General features: G+C 44.0%; 1 protein-coding gene across 3 annotated transcripts in view; it reads left to right on the forward strand.

The window, feature by feature from the left end:
• Nucleotides 1-13,952, forward strand: part of SFXN3 (sideroflexin 3) — a 54,330-nt gene extending 40,378 nt beyond the window's left edge. For all 3 annotated transcript variants that reach the window (XM_030204781.1, XM_030204782.1, XM_030204783.1), the window contains 3 exons: nucleotides 8,442-8,491; nucleotides 9,171-9,218; nucleotides 12,460-13,952. In XM_030204781.1, the coding sequence (XP_030060641.1) occupies nucleotides 8,442-8,491; nucleotides 9,171-9,218; nucleotides 12,460-12,556 (195 nt within the window). In that variant the 3' untranslated portion in view covers nucleotides 12,557-13,952. The remainder of the gene's footprint in view (nucleotides 1-8,441; nucleotides 8,492-9,170; nucleotides 9,219-12,459) is intronic.
• The last annotated feature ends 1,186 nt before the right edge of the window (nucleotides 13,953-15,138 follow it).

A 15,138-nucleotide genomic window follows, 5' to 3' on the forward strand; every position in this document is an offset into this window, starting at 1 on the left:
TTCTGGTTCCCAAAAACACATACTTATTGTCGAAATATTTTATTATACATTTGCAGGGATAGGCTAGCAAGAAGTTTGCTCCTATGAGCCTTGTCTCATCTCTCAATGCTAGAAACCTCTGTCTTCTATCTTGTGTGGATTTTGTTACGTCTGGATAAATCCAAACTCTGTATCCACAAAAGGTTTTTAAGGAGTTTTTAAAGTACAACTTTAAAACAGAGTTTAGATCTTGTTGGAACAGGAAGGAAATAATTAGGGTACGTCTTGAAGTTATATCTGACATTGATTCTTCTAATATGGCAGAAATGTCTTGGAAACCTTGTTCAGTTCCTTTTTTTCCAGTCTCATTCCCCAAGTTGGCTTGCTCTGGTTGATTTCGATTAGATATTGGTAAGTAGAAAATGTTATTTAAAGGAGGATAAGCTTCTGGGGGAAAATGTAGAACCTCTGATAGATATTTCTTAAAAAGATCTGTCGGACTTATACCCATGGCCAACGGGAAATTTAAAATCCTTAGATTCAAGCGACAATTATAGTTCTCAGTCTGTTCAACTCTATGACGTATTTCAGTCATATCCACAATAGTAGTATTAGAAACAGATTTTAAAGTAGTTACCTCCGTTTGCAGTTGTGTCACTTGTTGTTTCGTTTCTTGTTTAATTTCCTCAATCGATAGTACCAAATTGTCGACTTTATTGACCAATTGCGCAGTTTCTTGAACAGAGGTAGTAACCATAGTTGTTAATCGTTGTAGAGCTCCCCATATGGAGTCCAAGGTTATCACCATGGGAGCATTAGATGCTTCCATTTTCGTCCCCTCCGTGTCCAAGAGGGAGGTACTGCCAATGGAAGCAGAGTCCGCACCGACCTCCGATGCCTCTGTACTTCTTGCCTTGTCTCGAATGAACGCGGGACGTGGTGGAGGATTGAGTTGTGAAGGAGAAAGAGATGTTTCGTTTCCTAGACCAACCGATTCTACTACTACTATTTAACATTTCTAAAGCGCTACTAGGGTTACGCAGCGCTTTACAATTTAACATAGAAGGACAATCCCTGCTCAAAGAGCTTACAATCTAAAGGACACGTGAACAGTCAGTCCGATAGGGGCAGTCAAATTGGGGCCGTCTTGATTCTCCTTTCTCGATTTCTTCAGCAGGAGTCTGCACTCCAATTAGAGAAACTGATGTTGTAAAGCGGTCCAGTGTCTGCTGAACCGGGGATGAAGTTCTACTCGGTGGCAGTCAGGCTTTCACCATCCCCTTTCTTTTCGTGTGCGGTATTATCCAAGGAAAAACAATAAGGTGGGAGAGAGAGGAAGTGACGTCACCAACAGCATGGACGCTTGAATTGAAAGCTCCGGTGGCCTCGCGGCAGAAACGAATAAAGCTACGAGTGAAGATAACGCTGGGGCGCTAAAAATAACAACATTACCTTGAGCAACGGCGACTCGTTGGTCTATGACTTTTTGCCGGAAAACAGCTGATCTTTCAAGATTCGCGTTCGCGGGAATCGCGGCAACGCCGAAAAACAAAATGGCGGACGCCCGAAAAGGGAGAGAGTCAGTGACCACGGACAAGCCCAAAATGCAGGGGCCACAAGTGGAACAGCAGGCGGTGGATGACCCCGCAGAGGAGGAACACCCTGGCTTGCAAGTATGGCTGCAAAATATTAGTGCTGAACTTAAAGCACTGCGTACAGAGGTGGCAAAGCTGGGCTCTGATTTACGAGGTGAGATCAGGGAGCTGGGAGCCCGGCTGGAAGAAACGGAGACACAAATGGATGTCCACGGTGAGGCCCTGAACTCGCTGGAACAGACCATCGTTGAAATGCGGGGCGACCAACAACTGCTACAGGATAAAATAGAGGACCTAGAGAATCGAGGCCGCCGAAGCAATTTGAGATTCCGAGGCTTACCTGAAACTCCACTCTATCAGGATAGCGAGCAAGTAATACAGCAAATTGTGCAAGAATTATTCGCCAAGAGCGGAGCCACGACAGAAAATGTGACAGTGCAGCTGGAAAGAGCACACCGGGCGCTGGGACCGACACGAGGCAACAAACCTAAAGACATCATAGCCTGCTTCACAAGCTATAAATTAAAAGAACAAGTACTAAAACTGGCGCGACAGACACAGGACTTTAAATGGGACTCTTACAATATTGAAATATATCAAGACCTAGCAGCGGCGACATTGCGACGGAGAGGAGACCTGAGACCCTTCACAAGACACCTTAGAGAACTTAAAATACAGTACAGATGGAGGCATCCTTTTGCCCTGGTATTTTATAAAGATGGAAAAATGCACCAAATTCGGTCACTAGCAGAAGCCAGAGTAATTTGCCCGGAAACAGCTGAATTGGAAGAGCGGCGAGAAGCAGGCCCGGGGGAAAGATCCAACACCAGAACCATCCCGCCGAAATGGCAGAGAGCAGGGAAAGGACCGAAAAGGCTACAGCGCCAGCAATCCGCATCACAGATTACCTGAGGAGGAAAAGGACAGGCTACAGGGAAAAAAATAATAACTCTACAGTTGTTGTTGAAGTTGAAGTTGATTGTGTGGACTACCACCTCAGCGTTGGACGTGAGGTAGTTTCAAAAAAAAAGCATTTGCGGCGAGGCCACGAGGAAGCGCCGGCTGTTCCTTCCTCTGAGTAGGCACACGAGTAGGTTATAAAGTGATGCCTAGATTGTGTGGGGGGAGGTTGGGTGGGGGGAGAGGGGAGGTTATTGAGGGGACAGTAGGGAACAAAAGCAGTCTGCATGTGGAGCAAGTAAGGGGTATGGAAGATGCTATTGGCCATATTAAAAGATGGTGGAGGGGCGTAAATTATGTGATAAATCTTAATGGGGGATATTAAATGTATGTTACTAAATGTCAGGGGGCTGAATACACCCAGAAAACGGCAGCTTCTGTTCCGTGAACTAAAGCGACTTGGGGTAGACATAGGATTGATACAGGAGACTCACCTCAAACCTAGACATGAGTACCTATGCACCAACAAGAAATACCCTATCATCCATTTTGCATCTAACACAGACAACACAAAAAGCAAGGGGGTATTGGTGGCATTCTGTAGTGGTAAGCCCTGGGAAATAAAAAAGGTCATAAAAGACAAAGAGGGGAGATATCTGCTGATAGTAGTTGCACTGGGGGAAAGAACATATACACTAGTGAATGTGTACTGCCCCAACACAAATCAGGGGGACTTTCTCCACAAGGTAGACCAGACTATCACCAGACATATTGAGGGAACTCTGTTGGTGGGAGGCGACTTTAACCTTACCCTGAATCCTCTACTAGATAATACAGCAAGTAAGGCAAGCTATGCCAAGCAGGATAGGCGAAAACTACATGAGTTTATAACACGCTGGCAGCTTGTAGATTTATGGCGAAAAGATAACCCCGTCCAGCGGACATATACATGCCATTCTATAACACATCAGTCGTCATCCAGAATAGATATGTGGCTGGGGGATACCTCCCTGCTGGGTTCAATAGGGGCGCAATCCATACTTCCCCACACATGGTCGGATCACTCACCGGTAACACTAATAATCAGTGAGCCAGTTTCTGGTAAGAAGACACGGCAGTGGCGCCTGGATGACGCCCTATTGGCAGATCCATCGAACATATCCCAGATAGAGGCGAAAATCCAGGATTATATCCAGTTCAATGATAATGAGGAGGTCTCCCCAACAGTGCTATGGGAGGGGTTTAAAGCGGTGATAAGAGGACACTTAATAGCTCTGCGATCTAAGAGATGGAGGGAAAGATGTGCTAGAGAAAATGAACTACGCCAGTCACTAACTCAGACTGAGCAGTTAATTCAGGAGGGAAATGAGCAGAAACAACAGGAGCTCAGGGGACAGGCGCATAACCTCCGCACGCAGATACAGGAACTGGAGCTAGCAGATATAACAGAAAAATTGCAGAGGGTGCGTCAATCATATTTCGAATTTGGGAATAAACCCAGCAGACTATTGGCTCACAAATTAGCTCAACACACTAGCAGAAACATGGTAAGTGGCCTTAGAGACGCAGAGGGAAAGATACACACTGAATTAGAATTTCTAGATACGGCCTTTAGCAGTTATTACCAACGCTTATACAGCACCGAGGGGAGCAGTGGAATAGAAGAAATTAGGGCTTACTTAACAAGTGTAGATCTCCCACGACTCCCAGAATCAGCAAATCAAACATTAGGGAAACCCATAACACAAGAAGAAGTAGAACTAACGATCAAGGGGCTCGCTATTCATAAAGCACCAGGGCCAGATGGGTATACAAATAAATTTTATAAAACGTTTGGAAAATATCTGGCCCCCTTACTGGTACGGGTATTTAACTCCCTGAACGACACCACAGGCCTCCCACCGACATGGAACCTGGCCACGATCACGGTTATTCATAAACCAGGCAAAGACCCACAACAATGCAGCTCCTATAGACCCATCTCCTTATTAGGAGTAGATTACAAAATATTCTCCAAAATTATGGCTACTAGGCTGCAGAAGTATCTCCCACAACTTATTCATGAAGATCAGGCAGGCTTCGTGCAAGACCGACAAACCTTTGATAATATCAGGAGGGCCCTACAGGTTATCCAAGGGGCTCGAGCACTTCAATCACCTCTTTGCATATTATCGTTAGATGCGGAGAAGGCCTTTGACCGGGTCAGCTGGCCATTCCTATTCGCAGTATTACAAGAGATGGGGGTGGGAGGGCGTTTTGCGGAATGGATACATCTAATATATAAAACACCCAGCGCAGCTGTGCGGGTCAATGGTAATTTGACTAGCCCTTTTCCCCTGTATAGAGGCACGAGACAGGGATGCGCACTGTCACCCCTACTATTTGCTCTAGTAATGGAGCCACTGGCAATAAAGATACGAGCTCACCATCGAATTCGGGGCCTAGTGGGAGGGGGAATTGAAACAAAAATACTACTTTTTGCAGACGATATTTTGCTTCTTTTGAAGGACCCCCTGACTGCGTTCCCAGTGCTGGAGGATGAAATTCAGACATATGGAGAGCTATCGGGCTTCAAGATTAACTTTGAGAAGTCTGAGGCACTTGATATAAATCTACCTAAACCCTCTTTAGATATACTAAAGATACAATACCCATATAGATGGGCTACCAAGTATATTAGATACCTTGGGGTCAATATACCACGCCAGATAGAAGAAATATTTGAGTATAATTATCCGAGTAAGGTGCGGGAACTCTTCCGGGAACTGGAACGGTGGGAGGGATTAACTATATCCTGGGTGGGCAGAGTGAATGCAATAAAGATGATAATACTTCCGAAACTGTTATACCTATTTACGGCCCTCCCAATTGAGATACCGGATTCCTTTTTCCGGGGGCTGCAGGGTAGAATATTCTCATTTATCTGGAAAAAAAGACCACCCCGAGTAAGGCGGGAAATGATGTACCAACTCCGAGACAGGGGGGGTATGGGGGTTCCCTCTTTTCAGGATTACTATAGGGCAGCTCACCTACGAATCCTAGCCATCTGGTCCCAAAACACAGGGAAACTATGGGTAGACATAGAACAAAGCTGGCTAGAACCATACCCATTGAAAGCTATACCATGGCTACCAAGGAACACTTTGCGGGGCCTGATCAAGAGAAGTCCCCCTTTGCTACAGGGGCCATTGAAGATATGGGACAGGGTTAGAGAACAATTTTTCCCCGAACGCAAATACTTTAAACATACATATCTTAGATATGCACCCCAATTTGGTCCAGGAACTGCAAACAGTGTATATAAAGATTGGGAAGACATGGGATTGTATGCATTAGGACAGATGTGCGAGGAGGGAGAGATCCCATCTTATTCACACTTATGCCAGGAACATGGATTATCTCCCATTCAGGCCTTCCATTACCACCAAGTGCAGAACTTTATTAAATGTAAAGCGAGAGAAGAACTTGAGCTGACTGAGACACAACTTGAAAAAGGAATGACCAGCGGGGGGAACAAGGGAGGTATATCTAGAATATACAAAGCACTCATGTCCCGAGAAAACCCGGTAGAAAGATATACACATAAGTGGGAGATAGCAATAGGTACTATGTTTGAGCCAGCACAATGGAAAAGGGCGATCAAATCATTACTTAGAGTATCAATCTCAAGCACCATGATTGAGAATGGGCATAAAATACTATATGGCTGGTACCAAACCCCAAGTCGCTTAGTTAAGATGTTTGGATCGGGCTCCTCCCAATGTTGGAGGGGATGTGGGTGTGAGGGTGATATGTATCATGTGTGGTGGTCGTGTGTACATGCACAAAGGTACTGGAGGACTATTGTGGACTACATAAATCTAGTGGCGGCCACGCACATTGAACAAAAGGCAGAATACTGCCTACTTCATTTTAAGCCGCCAGCAGTTCAGCAACATGTGCATCGGTTTGCTACGCATGTATATGTGGCAGGTAAATTGGTACTGGCGGCGGAATGGAAAAAACCCAGCCTGCCGGACATTTCAAGGGTTCAGGAAAAATTGGAATATATACATCTGATGTCCAAGCTCACAGCTATGAATAAAGGACGAATGGCCCAACACCACAAGATTTGGGAAGCGTATCTTGATTGGTCAGCATCACCAGTGAACATACAACGACATAAAGACTGCGGATAGGGGGGGGGGGAGGGGGGGGAAAAAGGGAGGGGAGGGGAGGAGGGGAAAAAGGGATTAACTTACGGATGTTTAAAGTGGAAAAGATAATGCATTGTAACAAGCAATCATCCCAAGCGTTATGTACTTTGTGGAAGTCAAATTGTTTAATGTTGATAGTTATGAAAATACCATAAATAAAGAAATAAAAAAAAAAAGAAAAACAATAAGGTGTCGCCAGCAGACAAACACTGATCGCTAACAAACATGCTTGGTCGCCATCTTGACACGCCCTCCAGAGTACACCATGGGTGTCTTAATGTTAAAATGAGTTTAGTGCAGACTTGGATAGAGGTCACCGTACACTAAATGTCACGGTAATGAAGATATTTGGTATTAAATCCAAATTCAAAGAAATGCGTAGAAGAACCGAAGGCTGACTGCGTTAACACTGGAGGTCTGAGGAGGAGTAAAAGGTTAGCTCATTCTGTGGTCAGCGTTAGTGAGCCAGTTTCTTCTCTTTACTGTGAATATACAGGACCCACCACTTTTTTTTTCTGGCATTGTTCAAGGAGAAGGGTTGAAAAGAATAAGACTGGAATGGAGAGCCCAGGGGAAGATGTGCTGGAGCAAAGAGTAAATTGCTGGACTATTGACAACTGAAACACTATGTTGTTGGTATTGAAAAAATTGTATGAGCAATTGGACTTCCATGCTTACACATCTGCTCATGTTTTGGAAGCTGTTCTGTGCATAAATGATTTTGCATAAATTGTATATCAAAATAGCATTACATCCATGTGCGAGGTATGTTCATGCAGCTCTGAGTTCCGATACAATTTTTGTGTACAAAATAAAGCTACCGGTAGTACAGAGCCATATGTGCATGCATCTGGCATGCTCGCTCATGTTAGTGCACAGTTTATTTGAATATGTTGGATACTGCGTTGGGTTCATAATTTTATTTTCATGTGTGTTAGGAAACCATGCATAGAGCTGTAATGCATCAGCCCCACAGGTGGGTGTGCACATTCACCCCCCCCCCCCCCCCCACACACCACACTCGCAGAGGGTTTGTAAAGAATTCCATGAGCTATGCTGTGCAAACTTTTCTCCACTTGTTTGATATCTGCTAATTACATGAGTTCAGTGATGCACAGAAGCAATCCTTGTGTGTCTGTGGGGGTGGGGGTGGGGGGTGGTTGTGAGATGCAAGAAGGATCATGAACCACTGGGCTATGATTTACTTTATTTTTATTTTTTTCTAAATATTCAAAAACCCAGTGAACTTATCCAGGTGACTTTAGCTGAATGTAATCAGGATTTTTGCCTGGATAAGTGCCGCTGAAATACTCAGCTAAAGTTATCTTGGTAACTTCTGTATTATTTACTTACCAGCTTACTGAATATTGAGCTCTACTACTACTACTACTACTATTTAGCATTTCTATAGCGCTACAAGGTGTACGCAGCGCTGCACAAACATAGAAGAAAGACAGTCCCTGCTCAAAGAGTTTACAATCTAATAGACAAAAAATAAAAGCAAATCAAATCAATTAATGTGTACAGGAAGGAGGAGAGGAGGGTAGGTGGAGGCGAGTGGTTACAAGTGGTTACGAGTCAAAAGCAATGTTAAAGAGGTGGGCTTTCAGTCTAGCTCTCTTTTACATTCTGTCTATTGCTTTTAAATTTTATTTGTATGCCTCTTGGGGCAGCCTTCTTGAAGGCTGGGAAGGTGGTCTAGAAATGCTAAAACTGAATAAATGTACAGTGTCTAAAAAGGTTTTTTTTTTTTTTTTTTTTTGTTTGACAGCGGAGGCCATTCCTGAACGCCCCTCTGCAAGTCGGATTGGTGGGCCTGTGGTAAGTAGCTCTGTTAATTAGCGATGGATCTTCCTCAGTCAGTATGAACCCTACTATTTACAGTACATGAAAAAAAAACAAAACAGGGGTTTGCAATGACAGTAGGAAATAGAGTATATTGTTGATTTGCTCAGTGAACGTAAGGGGCCCTTTTTCAAAGCTGCGGTAAAAAGTGGCTTAGCATACCCTTACGTGGGTCTTTCCTGCTCACTAAGGCCATTTTTTCTGTGGCCGGAGAATGGCTGATTTTCTATATTATCACATGGCCGTTGCAACGGTGGCTCTTACCGCCACCCATTTTGTAGGCGGTAAAGGTTCACGTGTTAATCAGTTAGCATGCGGCAATGTTGCTGTGCTAACTGATTAGTACAGACAGGCCCACTGTTCATCCCCTGACACACCCTCTCTGGGGGGAAAAATAAATTTTATTTTTGTGTTGGTAGTGCATACACAGGTCACAAGTACCACGGGATGTCTTGGCGTGTCTTGTGGTATCCCATTTTAAGCTTTGGTATGCACGTGTTAGTGCTTACCACAGCTTGGTAAAGGGACCCCTAAGTTTGTAGCTTCCAGTGCAGTTCTATAAAATAAACTTTCAGGAACAGAACATGAAATGATGTTTTGTAGGGGGTATTCAGGGTGTAACACATAGTAATGTTGTGTTTCTGTTTCACTTTAGCTTAGTGTTCGCGACTCCACTCTGCTGTGCGCTCTTCCCACAAAAAAGGTAGGAAACTGTCTTGCATACTAGCTTTTAAAGTATAACATGACTGTAACTCTGTACAAGAAGAACACAGCTGGTTCAAACGGGGGATGGGAAAAAGAGTTAATGCACATCATTGCCCTCTCTAAGAGGATTTACACACTAGAAGGGTTGTTTTGAAAGCTGTTTCCAGTGTTTTACCCGTGGACATGAGCTTTCGGAAAATTAACATCCTGGGAGTAATTTTATGAAGCATTTTTCACATGTAAATCAGGTTTTATATGTGGAAAAGGCATGTATGTAATTGTGCAGCCAAATATACAGACTGACAAAGACCACACAAACTTTCACGTTGCATTGTGGTTGTATGCAGCAATTGGCGGATTACTTTGGTATAAAAGGAGATTGTGTATGGACTGTTGTCCCATTGAGCTTATATTGAAGACACTGTTAACCCCTGAGGAAGGCTATTGCTGTAACTCAGCTGAGTAGTGTCATTCTTCAATAAAGGTTTATTAGAACCTTTGGTTCTCCGAGGATAAGCAGGCCATATTATCACATGTGGGTCATGTCATCCATGTTGCCTGGTGCGGAGCTTAAATAAAGCTAATACAGCTTTAAGAGTACGCTCAATACCCCCACTGCGCTTGCGTGAGTGCCTTCCTGCCTGCTGTGAGAGTGCGGGGTCAGCAGTCTGTCTTCATCCAACGTGAGGAGAGAACATGTTGCTCGCTCCTTATAGTGTCTTGTGCATGAGTTCCATTTTCAAGTTTTTTTTTTGTGCCTTCCCTTTGGGGGTTTTCCCTGATTTGTTTTATTTTTATTAGGAAATTTTCTTCTCCCTTTCTTTATTGTTTTTGGAGCCCGGTTGGAAATGTCGGCATTGATGTCGGGAGTTGCATCAAGTGCATTGGTCTGTATGGCTGATAGGCCTGTCTTATACACTGGGAGTGGGTGTGCATCGAGTGGGTTTCCACCTGCCTCGATGCCAACCGCAGTGCAGGGCCCCCAGGACCAGTTGGCATCGGACCCGACTCCAAGGCGACTTGGAGATTCGATGTCAACCTTATCAGCACCATGGAGCATCGATGAGTTGCATCTGGCAAAGGCCAAGAAGCATCGGCATTAATCCCCCTTGACGCACGGTGCCAGGAATTCTGGAGTACTGAGGGATTTGGTTCCTGAGAAGCATTGGCACTGGCAGGATCGCTCCTCCTCCATACAAGAGGTGCTGATGCGCGGGTCTCTACGCAGCCAGGACCAGGACCCACTTCAACCCTGGCAATTCAGTATTCTGTCTGAACCGACACCCCAGCCTTTCCCAATGGTGTCTCTTGATGAGCACATCCTGGCCATGCTCTGTGAGCATTTGGTGGGGATTTTACAACAGTGTGCATTCCGAGAGAAAGTGGAGGAGGTCACTGACCTCATCAAGAAACACACTGACACCAGTGCTACTCTCTCCCACCAGGTACCTTCTGCACCCTCCTCATCCATGAGGTTTTTGGACAAGTCGAAGAGGGTTCCCTACTACTCTCCGAGGCATAGGTACATTCTTTCTCGCCATTCTCAGTAGGCTCCATCTCAGCATGCTTGTTCTCATCAACAGCATGCATCCAAGGCCCAGCCGGCTCCCCATTCAAAACAGGGGATGAGTTTTTGACTGGCTTTAGCAGAGCAAAGCTGCAGTCAAAGTAACTGTCCTGGATGACCTACCGGTAGGAGGGAGGCTGAGTTTTTGTTTCCAAGAAAGGTAGCCCCTTGTAACCTCCGATCGGTGGGTTCTTCAAATAGCCTCAGCTACGCCTTGCATTGGCGTCAAAGACCGCCAAATTGCCTACTGAGAGCTTCTCACTACAGCTCTCTGCACAAGCAGATACTTGCAGAGGAACTCTCTGCCTTTCTAAAGGCCAAGCAGTCAAGCTCGTTTCACCAGGGGAAGAAGGGCAGAGATTCTATTCAAACCGGGGTGGGTGGGGGGGGGGGGGGGGGATGCATCCCATCCTAGACATAAGGGCCCTGAACAAATTCCTAGACAAAGAAAAGTTCAGGGTGGTTTCCCTGGGCACCCTTCTCCCCATGATTCAGGAACATGATTGGCTATGCTCTCTGGACTTAAAGGTTGCTTACACCCACATCCCGATACTTCCTGGTCACAGGAAGTATTGTTGATTTCAGCTGGGGCATATCACTTTCAGTACCGCTTGTTGCTGTTTGGCCTCACGTTGGATCCCAGGGTTTTTGCCAAGTGTCTTGCAGTGTTCGCAGTGTCGCTACGCAGACTGGGAGTCCATGTGTTCCCCTATCTGGACAATTGGCTGGTGAAGAGTACATTGAAGGACGGTGCTCAGGAGTTCATACAGAGAACTATTTGGGTGTTACAGCTATTAGGGTTTGTTTTAAACTACCCCAAGTCTCCATCTTCATCCTATTCGGCATTTGGAGTTCATAGGACTTCCACCATCATCTTCAGCCTACCAGCCCCAGTACCTGGTGGTCCAGTGGTCTTCGGGCAGTAGCGATTCTCAGTTGTTCCTGCCCTGCTGGCGCCATCTCCGAAATGTCACCCTTAGCAGTAGTCTCACGTTAGTACTGCTAGGAGTTATGTTTCTGTATAACAATAATAAGAGAACTATAGAATACAGTCACAGTATCCAATATATAGTTCTGAAACACATTTTTTGTGGACCATCAGATGGTGAAACTCAAAGTGCAGGCTTTTATAGCCGCACCTATATTCCTCATCGGTCCATTTTTATAGTTCAAATAAACCATTTATTGTACATCTCCAATCTCTAAAAAAAAGTCATCTCACAGTATGTTCTTCTCAATGTTCAATCCACACATATCCTCAGATTTTGAAAAGTACTTATCTTTAAAAACTCCATAAATCGCATCAAAGGAGGGAAATCAGTAGTTTCCAGATAGTTTCACTTCATACACCAGAAACCCTGTAGTCTCTCCGGACCACTTTCTTCTCATCAACAGTATATCTTCGACATAGAACTATGTTTCACATGCGCTGCGTCAGGGAAACACTATCTGAAACAAAAGTATTCCCAATTAAATGGTGATCTCTGTATAAAGATATACGTTTTATGGACAGCTAAATTATTGAGCTCAAAAAGCACTACTTCAGTACTTTTGGGGTGGTTCTTAGTTATATATTTTTCCAAAGATATACAAAATAAATAAGGTTCTTTGCTGTGCAGTTTCCAAAGGAGTACACTCTAGCTTTTTCTCAGTGTTTACATTTGTTTTTCAGCTCAATGCAATTAAGTCGCCTGGAACCTGAGGTTCAAGCCCTGGTCCGTGCCAAATCCGGAGATATTGACCTGGTCTACTTTAACAAAGGACTTTAAGTATGGAAGAGACTTAAAATCTGGGGCCATAGATTTTAGGCACATCCTTGGAGACCTCTTGGAAATACCGTTCAGCTCTCTGTAGGTGTTGTGTAAGATTGAGGCAATTTGCCGTATGAGTGATTTGTTGGTGCTATGTTCAGCTTTTCATAATCTAAAAGGAGCATTCCACTTCGCAGAAGCAGCCTCATTGGTTGAGGCTGCGTCTACGCTTTTTCCCTTTGAAGTAAACCCATGAAGGTTTTGCTTCTAAAGTGCTATTAATTCCCCCAGCTTTGTTTCAGCAAGCATTAGAGTTGTAGTGCTGTACACTTAGCGTTTAAGGGGAAATTGTAAAGACACATCTTAATAATGTAACATTTTTAATGTTAAAAAAACCACAACTAATCATGGGAGATTGACAAAGTTCCCCCTTCTGTTTTCCTTATGAACACAATAACATTATGTAGGGGTGTCGAGCTTGCAAATTGCAATGCTTATGGATCTTCTCTGTCCCCTTCCATCCTATCACCTCAAAGCTCATTCATGTATTTTGTATGATATGTGCAAATAATCTACTCAGGCACTCAGAAAGGTCTGATGAAATACTTAGCTTTATTGCATACTGGATATAGGTCAGTTGCAGTAGATAGTTATGGCAGTCAAGTACAGCAGTCAGTGATCAGATAAGACACAGACACAGCAGGCTGAAGGGAGATAGTACCCAAAAAAAAAAAACCCTATGAACTATAGTATGAATTATACTCTCTGCATTTAGGGGGCAATGATGGCAAGAGCCAATGAAAAAGTGTATAACTAAGAAAAAAAGATTTGCTGCTAGTTTGCTAGCAACTGCACAAGCTCAGAGAAAGAATGATGAGTTTTCCCCAGGACTGTGAGTAGTGGTGCCTAATTGTACTAGTAGATAAGAAAGGTATGTAAAAACTTGTTTTTTTGTGCTAGTCTGGGACAGTAACTCTTTTTTTTTTCTGTGGTAGCCTAGGAGTTTGCCAGGCCTGAGCAGAAATATGTAGTTTAAAAAGACAGTAACTTAGTAATAGCATTCTAACTTTACCTAGGCCACAGCCTGATCTTTCACGTATTTTGATTCGGTTCACATCACTCATGGACTTTTGTTTTCACCAGGACCTTATGAAACAGGCAAGTCTTGATCTTGACTGTGATGGGGGCAAAAGGTTGTGAACGAGTGAGGATTGGGAACTAAGCTAATGTGTGCATCAGTTCACTCCTTTGTCTGTGCTCCTTCACAGCTGGCTGCTGCAGTAGGTCAGACCAGCGTCATGAGAAAAGGGGAAGGAATGTTTTGGTTTAGCTCAAACCTTTTTCAATTGTAGCTCAAGGCAAGTTAAATTCAAGTACAATAAATATTTTCCTGCCTTTGGAGGGCTTACAATCTATTTTTGCACCTGAGACATTGGAGGGTTAAGTGACCTGCCCAACAAGGAGCCACAGTGGGATTTGAACCAGACACATTGCTTCTCAACCTGCTTCTCTAACCATTGGGCTGTTCCTATGCTCCTACAGAGGTAAATAAAGTGAAAGAATGCCTACAAAGGAATGGGGGGGGGGGGGGGGGGGGGGTTGGGATAGAGATAGAAATCCCACAAATGGGAAGTGAAAAGGAGAAGCAAATTGGAGGTCTTCAGAGACTAAGTATCTTATAACCCGGAGGACAAAGATCATTGGCTCCGCTCGATGGTCATCTTTGTACACCAACCAGGTCTCTGTTAAAAAAAAAAAAAAGAAAAGGCAGCCCGGGTGGTGTTCCTCCAACCAGTCCCGGACCAATGAAATCTTGTTACCAATTAATTGAACATTCAGATAGTTACATGGAATTGGTACCTGCAGAGAGAGTGACAGTTATTCAAGCAAGAAAGCAATCTTAAATTAGATTTAATCCTAGCCCTTCTAAACTTTTTTTCTAGAGTAAGAGACTCTGTAAAGAGATGGCCATGTACTATTTGTAATCACTTCTATAGACTGTGGTAAAACATCAGCACAGTCTAATATAAATCTATGCTGCTTTGGGACTGTAGTTTCTAATTTTAAATGACACAATGATGGAAGAACCACCCGAATAAAACCCGAAATCAAAACTTGACTATATGAAATACTACATCCCCCAAGTAAGAATATAGTAAGCAATAATAATTGAAGCCACTCATTGCCTATAGTAATGACACAGCGTAATGTATGTAAAGCGCTCCTTAATATAAAATTGCAATTAAGATTTACAAGTCTGTATTCTTACAAAAATTCACACGAGTTGCACACAAAGGGGTGGGGAATGCCCCTTTAGCACACCCCTTCGGCGTGATGCCTCAGAATAAGGTGTCATTACATGTCAGGTATTCATAATGTCATCAGCTAGTATCCATCAACTCCAATGTTGGAATCTCCCTCCTGTGCTCTATTTGATCTTCAAAGTGCAAATGGAACAAGATTCAGATGAGAATTCAGACGTCCCTCACAGCTCCGGTGGTTAATGGCTACAGTTGGATCTAATGCTTCAGAAGCCGGTGTCATTATATGTTGGGTCTTAATGATGTCATCAGCTCCGATGTTGGCTTCTCCCTCCTGGG

This window comes from Microcaecilia unicolor, chromosome 5 (genome assembly GCF_901765095.1).
Source record: "Microcaecilia unicolor chromosome 5, aMicUni1.1, whole genome shotgun sequence".
Taxonomy (NCBI): Eukaryota; Metazoa; Chordata; class Amphibia; order Gymnophiona; family Siphonopidae; genus Microcaecilia; species Microcaecilia unicolor.